At 31.0% G+C, this 12,898-nt stretch overlaps 1 protein-coding gene across 1 annotated transcript in view; it reads left to right on the top strand.

The window, feature by feature from the left end:
• Positions 1-4,533: 4,533 nt before the first annotated feature.
• The window catches only part of LOC108764513 (low density lipoprotein receptor adapter protein 1), an 86,741-nt gene continuing 78,376 nt past the window's right edge, over positions 4,534-12,898 (top strand). Inside the window, exon 1 of the mRNA XM_018512802.1 lies at positions 4,534-4,783. Within this exon, the coding sequence (XP_018368304.1) occupies positions 4,741-4,783 (43 nt within the window). The 5' untranslated portion in view covers positions 4,534-4,740. The remainder of the gene's footprint in view (positions 4,784-12,898) is intronic.

The raw sequence follows: 12,898 nt of genomic DNA, 5'->3' as shown, positions 1-12,898 counted from the left end.
GCCGGATTCGGATTCAGCGCGAAAAATTACGTAAGAAAACATAGTTAAATCCCAATCAACTTTCAACACCTCCAATTTTGCAGGCCTGTGTAATTATTGTTATACACTGAAACTTGTTAAACAACAAGATTTGATAGAATGATCATTTTAATAGATTCATGTACCAATTTCGAAGTTAATTGTCCGAATAAATGATTGAATCGATTTTAGGTATTGACATTAGAACACTCTTTCGCATTAAAATACTATATCGCTTTGTACGCTTGTTCATTCGCGCTCGTCATTGGGAATTTTAATTCCGGGTGATTTTGCGAAAATCCGATTGCTAAATTAAATCGTGGCAATTAGCTGATTGCATAGAGTGCCGTCGAGTCATCGAGGGCACCGAGTACGCTCTGCGAATATCGAAAAATATATCGAATACCCACAGAATCTTGTTATCGGCTTTATAAATGAGTCTCTTGTCCATTCACTTTATATACAAGGATGATTAGCTTGAAATTAATAATACGTCTTTCACAAATTCACAATCAAATTTTTTTGTAAAAAATTGTATTATATAGTAGGTATAAAGTTGATTTGAGGTCTGATTATGAAAAGATTTTCATGAACTAGCAAACTTCCAAATGATAAGTTTGATTAATTACTCAATATTGAAAATAAAATACACAGTTCTTCTAGAAGTTAATTAATTATTTATTGAAAATAAAATAAAAATAATTTGGAAGTTAAAATTAAGCTTTTTACGCGCGCGTGAGATTATATAAATAATAAAATTTATTTCTTATCTAATTTTTGAATTGATACATATATAGAAAATATTTTCGTGTTCAATCTTTTATTAATGAAAGATAATGAATATCACTCGTACGAAGAGCAAAATATAACGACATGACGAGACTTGATCGTGTTATATCATTCCGTCTTGCTAAACGAATGAGTGTGATATACGAAACCCGCGTTTCAGCTGGGCAATATTCAAATTTCCCTTGACGAGGATTTTAATGAAATCCAAGAGAACCGTGCACATGATCCTTCCTCCCAGCTCGGTGGAATAATCGCCGGCTTAATGCGCGCTCACAACCGACTTTGCCTCCAAGTCTGGATGTTAGTTCTTCTCCGTGCTGCCGCTCGCGAATTTTAATCGAGAATCGTAGCAGCTCGAACGCGTACCAGAAGTTACGAATAGAAAGGTATGGGAAGAAGAGGGCTTTAACTTCGCTCCGAAACTGGATTTCCTCGAGAAACTCGGACTCATTTTCTACAAGCGATTCGTCGAAAAGTCGCTGCGAGAGTTGCTTATTTTAAAAGCGTCGGCAGAATGGAACGTTTCAACGATTATGAGAAGAAATCTTACTCTTATTACAGACATTTGAAGAGAGCGCGCTTCGTCATTGAGTTTTATATAATATCGTATTTCCAAAGTGAAGATGGTATAAATTAAAACACTTTTAGTATCTATTAAAATAAAAATTAAATACTTTTAACTTTGAAAAATCACAATAAGATTATCATATTCAGAATATTATAAAATTGTAATTGTATAATAGCTATATTTAGAATATTGATATATGAGGAGCGTTCACATTTAAATTATAATTTAATAATTGCACAAAAAATAAACAGGAACCCAGCAATGTGTGTGTAAGTCATACTATTTTTAACTAGTTTCTCTGGTTTTCAATATAAAACTGGCACTCGTTTTGGCAACTTTTACATATTCCTTGCGAAAAAATCTTTTCACTGCATAGAAATACAAAAGTTGTCGGAACAATAGCGCTCGTGTACTGAAAGCCAGAGAATCTACGTTGAAAAATAATATGACTCATACTGCTGTGTTTCTTTTTACATATTCGTTGAATTATAATTTAAATATAAATATTTATTTTAATAATAGTATCTTATATAAATAAATATGTTATCTTTTTGTAAACACTAATTATCAAAGCATAATATAAATATTTTACGAGGATTGATATATTTTGATATGTTTGAGAGAGATTACAATAATTTATTAAATAAATTGTGCATATAGTTACAATTATCGTAAACTGGACATTATATCGTTTCGTTGTCATATTACTTAATATTTCTTTATTATTTATAAATATTTCAAAATTTCTTGTTTTTATTAGTAAGAAAAACTTGAAATGAGGCAAAATATAAAAATAAAGGAAATATGTTTCTCCGTTGAGCAATGCAAAATTACCTTAACGTTATTATTCAATATTAACTTAGAACGTCGTGAAACTTTAATGAAAAGCGCATTACGCAGAAAGTCCCGCGTGGTAAGCCCGACAAGCTCGAACTCGAGCGTCTGTTTCCAACTACATAGATCGGCTTCGTTGAGAGGTGTGACATCTGTGCATCGCGTGTTCTCCCTTTACTAAGTTAATTATACTTTCAAATTACACTTTATGCCTATTTACAAGCACTTTGCCAAGTTTCGGATGTCCAATCCGCGGTAGTATGCCATATATGTATACATATACACAGGGATGGAAAGTTACTTTTAAAGTTACCTTTAAGTTACTTTTTATTTAGGAATTGAGGACAATAAATTATATAAGATATTTTATTTCATATTTCATATTTTATCATTTGCAATCTTCAACTTTGTATTATTATTTGTAATTTATTGTACTCAATTTCTAAATAAAAAGTAACTTTAAAGTAACTTTAAAAATAACTTTCCATCTCTGCATATACATACAATATTGTGATAAGAAAACCTGCCAAGATAAATATATGGGCTGGCATCATTGCATTATATATATATATGTTAAATATAACGTTCCGCGGATTAGATTTCTGCTAATAAAATTGTTTAAAAAACATTTACCAAAAAAATATATATTAAGTATGTAAAAAATATTTACATATATGCATACCTACACATATAACGTTCACGGATAAAATTCTGTTGATTTATGTTGAATTTTGTTAAAAATTTAAAAACATCAAGAGGCCTCAGAATTTTACCCGATATATATTTTTATACATCTATCTTTGAGACATGCATATTTATTATTTACATTTAATTTTTATATTGATCCACAGTATTTATTGCCGTAATATATTTAATTATAGAAAATTATTTATTTTTTAAAAGTAGACTCTGTCTTCTATTCTAAATAAAAAATTAAATCGCGAATGATATTAGAATCTCGTTATTGCACGTTTACGATTTTGCTAATTCAAACTCGGGAAAAGCTGTGCTTTTACGGTTAAGCTGTGCTCGAAATATTCAGCCGGGGCCGCCTCTTTTCTGTTATAGTGCGACCTTTCGAGCTTGAACTTTCCAACAATTAACAGAGTCTCGCTCAGCAAACTAATTGAGTTTTCCTTCCAATTATCTGCGGCCCCGCCCGACAATTACTTTTATCTCTCTCTCTCTCTCTCTCTCTCTCTCTCTCTCTCTCTCTATTTTTTTCGTATCGTGCTCCTTGTCGACTTCGTATTTTCCAATCGCCTCAAAGTCCATCGTAAAGTAAACGGATCCGCGGATACCCAAAGGATGGTAGTCTAAGCTAACCTGACCGAGGTTAACTTCTTTACCGAGTTTAGATAAGAGGGATCGGGGCTAAAGTCGCAACCACCGTCTGGGCTGTTCAATTTCTACTCTTTTTTTTCTTGCCATTCTATTTACGGTCATGAAGAAGATTGTGCGGTTCTTACCGAATCCTTTAGCGGAGATAGTAGGATGACGACCGAGAACAATTCTTAAGTCCTGAGAGTTCAATAGATCGTATCAGCGATAAGACGTTTCCGATAACCGGTATATTACGAATTGTCCTGAAAAAGAGGCTGGAATGTAGTAAAGAATATCTGATAGAATTAATGATAGTGTGTCGATGAAATGAGGCAGTTTTCGAATAACGGTATAAGAGAAATGGAAATAAATTCATTTGGCACATTTAAAACTCAAACATATGTCTGATTAATGTCCAATTATTGTAGAATTTATAAAACTTTTTCTTTGCGATAAATTTTACAGAATTTTTAATTTCAATTTTTTCAATTTCAATAATTCTAAAGTTAACGTTTTTAATTTGAATTTGATTGTGCAAAACTGGAGCATGTGCTAACGAATTAAAAATTTGAATATTATATCTACATTCAATACTATTAAAAAGTATAATATAACTAAAATATGGATAGAAAAAATATCAAACACCAAACGTAATTTTTATATGGAAATTTAGTTAAAAGTTTATACTTAAACATAAAAAAGAAAAATATTATAAATTGTGCATAAAGTAATTAATTTGGTCTGCATCAAACAATAATTCATACACCGAAAGGATGGTGATTCATTATTCTCCTTAATAGACCACAAAATAATTACGCCGAGAGACACGATTAATAGTGTCAGCATCCTCTGTGCGGAGCACGCACGTAATGACCACGCCGGTCGTGTCGTGATCGCGAGAGGTTGGAGGGGGGAAAGGGTTAAGTGGGAAAGCGACGTAACGCGTGCGAGTCCGCCGCGGGGGAGAACTGAGAAGTAGTAAACTTCGCGAGAGTGTGCGACGTACATACGCGTGTGTTGCGCGCCGAGAAACACGAGACAGAATCACGAAGCACTTTGAGTCGGCACGCTCGTGAGCGGTCGTCCTCCTTCATTCATTTCGCGCTATCACGCTCTCAGTTGGTGAACGTGGCTCGTGGATCGCGATCGATTGCGTATATTGGGTTAATATCTCGACGACACGTAGTGTTTGGAAAGACCGAGTCAGCATGCCGTTCTTCAAAAAACTCCGCAGATTTTCCCGCCATAAAAGTGAGTTGTTTTTTCTGTTTTCGAATTCGATTAAATACAGAACAAAAGTACGAAGTTCGTTTTTCTCGATTGTTATTTTTTATATCGGTGTATAGAAAGAATGATTTGCATGCGAAAATAATTTTGTTCAGTTATTAAAATAATTACGTAGAAATTTCAAGCAATGCTACAAAAAATTTGTATATTCTAGCATTCAGTTTGAACATCCTATACATAATTATTTTGATTATTTTGTCCAACAAAATTATTTTTAAATCTGTATCTAGCTAAATTTTTTAATACTTGAGCAAAACGTCATTTCGATGTAAATTGTTTCTTACTAATCAACAATTACGTTACGTAATTTGTAATGTTATTCTTCTTTATAATTCTCTTGACTTGATGCAAAGTTAAAGTCCGACATTTCTTCTTATCGCATTTTTCTACGTGACAATATTGAAATTATTATAATCTTCAACGCGTATATATAAATTCTTATTATCTACGATATTATATTTTTAGTTCACAGAAAGCACAATTTTAAATTCGTTACTTCAGTATACGAGATATTATTTTCATCCAATCAATAAAAAATTCTAGTCCGAGGTCGTTTTGATTCGCCGCTCGACATTCTCGATACAACGTGCGACGCTATTTCCTCTCGGCTCCCGTCTCGCTAAGTAGCACATCTCTTCGACTAAAGTCGTTCGTAATCGAATTCCGTCCCGGGACGAGAGGAGAGATTCTCGAAGTGCTGCTCGACGGCGCGCTTCCTTTAAGGGCGCGCGCCTCAAATCGAGGACCATCGCCTTCGTCTTAATGCCGTTTCGAACTGATCGGGACATGCCGTTCCCTCGGGAGACAGCGAATCAGCATTTGCGGTGTAATTCGCGCGACAACGAGCTCAGCTGCTGCCAAATGAAACACTTCCAAGCGACGCGATTTTCCCCGCCGATTATCGCGCACCGATCGTCGTAATCAATGTAACGGTGTTATTGAAGACTGGCATTGATTCGAAGTACAGTTGGAAATGCAACCAAACCACCGATTACGGTGAACAAACTCGATTGAGTAGCTAAATGGTTATTGAACAAATAGTAATCGTGATTAATGCTGTGACTAATTAAAGCTGAACTTACCAATCCATGTGCAAATTTCAGGCATACAATATAGATTAAATCAATTAAGTGAAATAATTCTGTTTGCCTTGGTTATAAGGTAATATTTTTTGCAATAAATAATTTATATATTATTAAGATACTTATTATCATTATTAAAATTAACGACCAATCTAATAAAAGATATTAATATTACAATTGCGTTTCAAGTTTGACAAATTAAATCGGCACGCAGTTTATAAAAACTAAAAAAATGTATTAGCAAAAATTTGCATATTTATATTATTAAGTTTTAACCGGAAAATAGAATTATTTCTTTTAATTAATTTTCCTCGATCTAATTTCGAATTATAATAATAAATTAATACATATTTTATGATTTTTACATTCGATTAAATATGATATAACGTAAGATAATACTTTATTAAATTTAATCGAATGTAAAAATTATAAAATATCTATTAATTTATTATTATAACTCGAAATTAGATCGACGAAAATTAATTAAAAGAAATAATTCTATTTTCCGGTTAAAGCTTAATAATATTAATATGCAAATTTTTGTTAATAAATTTTTTTAGTCTTTATAAACTGTGCGCCGATACAGTTAATTAATATAATTTTATTCTTTTATACAGTCGATTAATATATAATTCATGATTTTTACATTTAATTAAACGTGACATAATGTAGAATAATACCTTATTAAAGTAACTCTGATATATTTTTTAAAATAAATTGTTTACTCTATTCAGAAATTGTTTATGATTTCGATACATCAAACGGTTCTTTCCCCAAATATTAGATAAAATTTCAATAAGTCTTGAATGTTTTATTTCGAATGTTATATAGGTGTTAAAAGAATAACACTTTCATTTTTATTTACAAATCTTTACTCTAACATCTCGTTAAATGTTTTCACAGAGATTGAAAGATAAATTATGCAAGTGTAATTCTGACGCACAAATTAAAAATTGTCTTTTGCAATTGTTCGCTAAATTAATGCTCTCGTACGTTACGGTCGTTAATTTTTGTGTAAATGTAAAAAATCGCACGCGGTTTTTGTCCCGATTTTACCACGAGATTGCACCGTCCTGCCTTACTGTGGAATAAACGACGCGTATATCGAATGTGATGAAATATTGAAGTCGCGTATACGCTCGTTTGTGAAGATACGAGTGTGACGTACATTGTGCGTTGTCGCGCATTCTATTTTACAGTGACAACGCCATGTTTACAGTTGTCAAGCTATTCGCGTACATCAATCCTCGCTACGTTCTCGCGTTCGGAATAAATATCGGTCAATATTTATTGCGGGGTGTTTGAATTCCACACGTTCCATTGAGATATAGTGCTCTGAAAATAATAACGCGAATTCGAATGGCACAATTATGACGGGAATATCAAAATATTTCCAAGAATTATTGATTATTTGGCTGGAAAATTGATATTTATTGATTTTAATTATAATAATATTTTTTTTCTCCTTAATATCTGTTTTATTTTAGTAATTTTCAAACTCAAATCCATATTTGTACAACTAATTTTGAAAGAATCGTGATGAAAGGAAATCGCGATTTTGGATGTAAGATAAAGAATTCTAATTTATCATTGTTCAAAGATAAATTTAATAAGGAAACATCAGAAAGGAAGAATTTAATCAAATATATAAAACAACGTATTTTTCTCTTTTTGACTGAAAGATGACTTATTACATTGCTGCGGTATTCAATAACTTGCGCTACAAAGAGTTAATTGAGCAACGCGTACGAGATCAACGAGATCAGAAACAACATGTCAGCGTTCTGTCAACGATATTTTTTTGCATTTAATATACCCGCGGTATCTTATAATTATACATCGTTATTGCGTACGCGTAATTTCCTTTCACTTATAATGGTTAGATATCCATCGATTTTTAAAATAATTTTGTACGAGCCTTTTCGCTAATTTATATATAACGACGATAATTCGGGGCGCCATGATGTTTCCTTGTACAGTTTCCTACGCTGTAGTTTTCTTGTACCATATAATTTTCTTCTGTCTGCGTGCAGCTGCTTTACATAATAAATGCAGTTTTCACTTTTCGCCAATCGTGAGTTCTGTCAGAAATCGGTCGATGGTGTAATTCGTCGATCGTAATCTCGCTTCTTCGAATTCGTGATAGCAAAAGTCGTTTACAAATTTGCAGTATTCATAAGTATTGCATCAGTTATTTAAGTTTTATTTTAAAAGAAATATTGTTGATCTCGACATTACTGTAAGAATTTCTCGGAAAATTTAGAAATGTTGGAACAAATATTTCTTCTAGAAAACTCGGATATATGTTCTCTTAAAGAAAACGACATATATAAAATGTTTATTTGTCCGTTTCATTGTAATGTTTCTTGACTTTGACAATTTATATGTAATGTATATTTATCAAGAAATTGCATATTTTGATTATTATTAAATTTGCTTCTTATTATCAATAATTTAAATGTATTTTAATTATTATTAATGTATGAATATAAAATCTATACATGTATGTGGCAGTGCAGTTTTCTAAAATAAAGTGTGAGATTTAAAAATGGAGAAATATAAAGAAAGGAATACAATATAAATATATACGTAAATTTTTTATTAGAAAATTTGTCAGTTTAACTGCACACTCGAGAAAAGTTTATTTTATATTTCAATCTTAACCTTAAGATTTGCTTTTTTTAAATTACATAAATTTTGTTTTGGCTAGAATATATGCTTCCATTTTTCCAGCAACACAATGTCTACGATGCGCCACAGTGGTGCATCAGTCAACAAATTTACAGTTTACGCATATGCTTGCATGTGCTCGCAAGTTTACATCATCTGGCGTCGTCGTTTATTCAAATACATGCGAGCGTGCACGTTCATCATTTCGGTGACTGGAGTTCCGTCCTTTTCGGCGAGCTGCACTGTTAGAATATCGCTTATATTGCGTGTCTGTGTGACCCAACGGAAATTCATTTCCCATTTCGAAACGTCGCCGTTAACCTTTATGGTCTTGAAGCAGTAGCAAAGTAATAGCACTCGCAAGAAGTAGATTAATCAATGTAGCGTGCGCCTTTGTGCAATTGCACGAGCGAGTCGATGTTATAAAGCGCCCAAAAATATTACGATAAAATGAGAGAAGAACGGTTAATTTTCTCGAAAACTTATTTTTTTTTATCATAAACGTGAATGTTTGCATACATATTGCTGGGATAAATTAAAATAAATAATATAGTATTATAACGAACATTATTTGTGCTTCATTAAACTTAATGATTAAATAAAGGCATAATAAATAAAGAATATGTTCACCTGTCAATTAATAGAAACTACATTAATTATGTTTTGCAAAATTAATTAAATTTAAAATTATTACAAAAGAATAATAGGATTCGTGTTAGAAATAGAAAGAAAGAAACGAAATAAGAATGTACAGAGCCATTTACTGCATGTGAAAACCGATTTTGACGTATTCAGATTTTAATAATTCATGAATTTCACTAAAAATTAAATAAAAATTCCGATCAGAATATATATGTATAAATTAATATTATATGTATCGAGTTTAATAATACTTTCAATGACCCATTTTTTATTATTAGAGGATTATATTTATTATTAGGGGATTATATTCATTATTGAAATTTTAAAAGTATTATAGATTGGATTTATTTTCAATATTCTGGATTATATGAAATAATTCAGAATATTGAATTAACTTTACAAATTTCGGATTATCACTTGAATTTATTTTTAGAAAGCTCATTTAACCAGCAATCTAAAATTATGGATTGATCTACAATTTACGTATCCTTTTCACTGATCTTAAAATCTGAGGCCTTAAACTTTTCCGTCCTGAAAATAGCATTGCGCATATAACAGTTGAAATCCGGCGATGAAATCTAGAGTCACGTTCGTGGAAAAGTTCAGTGCAGACAGCTTAAGGGTTGTAAATGTTTAGGGGTGCAGCCCGTCGCGGCTGAAAATTTCAAATCCCTTATCGTACATTTTGCTCGATTTCTTGGGCAGCAGCCGAGAGTTTTCTTTCGGGTTCTCGCTGTGAAGAAGGATTTACCGGTGAGATTGAGATTTCATGCACATCTTGGTATCGTTAACCTTAATCCATTTATTCTTTACCGTTAAATTGTACGGAAAGTATACACTACAATTTATTGTTGTGTACCATATATTATATTGTTTAAATATGATCTTATCAAAATTAAATTATCTTCGGTAAATGCCTTCCTTTTTTAATTATCTGTTATCTTTGTAAGACTAATTTTGCTCATTTTATTGTAAAATTCAATTCATAACTACAAATTTAATTCATAACTACAAATTTTTATAATTTTTTATGACGAGATATAATTTTAACTCATCAACTATTGCATCATATTGCCATAGATGTGCTTTTTTTATAATATTATTAATTATAACATTTTTTCTTTTATTTAAATAATTTTTACCGTTTAAAATATGTACTACAAAACAAATTCGTAAATTTGAAAAAGCAATTTTAACTTGTAACACATATATAAAAACTAACATATCGCTTAAAAAAATTCTAGATTAATAACAACGCTTAAAAAAAATCTATCTCCGTCAAATGTTTAATTTTTTTTCTAGATTCGCGTTAATCTTTTCGGACCCGCGGACCCGAGTGAATTTTTCACATTCTATTTATTAGTGAAGATAATAGTACAAGTGCGTTCACGACAGGTTTTTCTTCTTTGAGGCGAGAAAGATTAATATCGCTCTCCTTCCGCTCTCCAGATAACAGCAGAAGCAGCAAAAGTGAGTTTATTTGTTGGGTGCGTTTCGTGTTTCAAACAATTTTATTTCGCTTTAACGATAAATAATGTACTTCATATTGCCATCGCGAAATTGTGTAATTTATATCCGCCTTTTACATGTCTATTGCAATATTTGTGCGTCGATTATGTCGTCCTCAGTGCATGAGAATTGCAAAATATTATTGCGCTTCAGGCGACTTTTAAATCTGGCAAGCGATATGCATCGTTGCATATTAGATAACGCACGAGAATATGCGTTGCGGCTTGTATTAATGCAATTAGCGTAATCGATAATCGTGTGTGATAGCGGGTGATTAACCCTTCATTTGCATTATACTGTATAAGTTATGTAAACTCTTTCTCTATCTCATATTTTACTGATATATTATTAATTGCTTTGCGTATCAATTGATTTTCATTTTTTAAGTATACACAATTTTTATATTTTTCTTGAGAATTATTGCGAATTGGAGATTAGAGATATTTTAAAATTGTAAAATCATATCTGAAATTCTTCAAAATTCTATGCAAGATTAATTAATCTTTAAATTAAATTAATTAAAAAATTAATAAGTTGTATTATCCGACTTACGATACTAAATAAGAAAAGGTAGTAAATTTATTAATTATGCAACGCAGTAATTGCTGTATAATTAATAATATGCATAAATAATAAATAATATGGATATTTTTTTCTAGGAATAAAAATATGAATAGTTTAGAATTGATTTATTAAACTATTAAAATTGTTAAATTATTTAGATTTTTACTTAAAAAAAAAATCATTTTAACCTTGCATCAATTACGCTGAACTCATACCTGTCATCTTTGTTTAATATAAAAAATTGATTATAGATAATTAAATATGTACATAGTTTATACTCTCTCTAATGTATGTATATTTCAACAGGATCTATAACTAAAAGTGGAAATATTTATCTTTTTCTTGTAATATTTTCAATTTTTGTTTTTTAGTACAAACCCTGCGGAATTTTTTTTTATTTTTATAAGAAACTATAAAACTACGAAAAAAATGCTACTGGATCTGTTATTATTTTTTTTTATAACATATTAATAGAATGGCGTGCTAATTTCATGGATACCCAAAAGTGGGATCTGTGAAGTTAGCACATTCTATTAATAAAAAAATAATGGGAGTTTTATAAATTACACACATACACACACACACTCTCTCTCTCTCTCTCTCTCTCTCTCTCTCTCTAATTTTACAGTTCCTTATATATAAAAATAAAAAACAGTTCCGCATTTTTTAATATATTAAAAAACCAAAATTGAAATTGAGGCGTGTTAACTTTTCAAATTTAACATAATATTTTCCCTTTAAAGTACAAGAAAAAGATAAATATTTCCACTTTTAGTTACTCAGAAATGGTTGACCTATATTTGAACTAAAGTTTTGTCACTCATTGTCACTACGGTGTGTAATATCTACCATATAAATGTTAAATGATTTTTTTGTACACGCTGCATAAAGAATTTATATCGCGATTGTTTCGAACACATATTTATATGCAACTCTCATAATTAGCTTAACATGAATGATAGCAAAATTTATTGCGAGACTATGCAATTAATATGTACATGCTAATAATGCATGCGCAATAAAGAATCACAATTAATCTTCATTCGACTAAGAGTGAATTCTCGAAGACCTCGAGATTCGTCGACATAGCGAATCGCGGGGTCAAGTTCAATACGCATTACTTCGTATTACAAAACCTATCGTGGAGTTTCGACACATTTTTGCGTCGCATAATATTCATGTTCTTATCACGCTAAATTGCGAAAGTCTCTTGCGTTCATTGCAGTAACGGGTCGCGAGATTGACCTACACAAATTAGTAAAGGCGATTATAATCGTTACGCATCGTAATATACTTTATCGGTAACTACATAGTTCAATCCGTCACTGTGAAATTTCGCTAGTCATTGGACACACAATTAAATCTTTATTAACGTCCTTTTAACAAGGACAAAATACGCCATGTTGACGCTTATAACGTTTACAAAATGTTAGAGAGGTTTAAAATATTATTCTAAAGTGCATTTTTATGGAAGAAAATAAAACTTTGGAAATTAATTTAATGGATGATTGTTGATGTTTTGGATGTTGTTGTTATTTATGAGAAATTATTAATATAAATATTGTTAATCAAACAAATATATTAATGGTTCCTTTTAACTTTTCTCGTGTTT

The sequence above is a fragment of the Trachymyrmex cornetzi genome, unplaced genomic scaffold (genome assembly GCF_001594075.2).
Source record: "Trachymyrmex cornetzi isolate Tcor2-1 unplaced genomic scaffold, Tcor1.1 scaffold43, whole genome shotgun sequence".
NCBI classification, from domain to species: Eukaryota; Metazoa; Arthropoda; class Insecta; order Hymenoptera; family Formicidae; genus Trachymyrmex; species Trachymyrmex cornetzi.
This window is presented reverse-complemented; position numbering and strand designations above follow the sequence as displayed.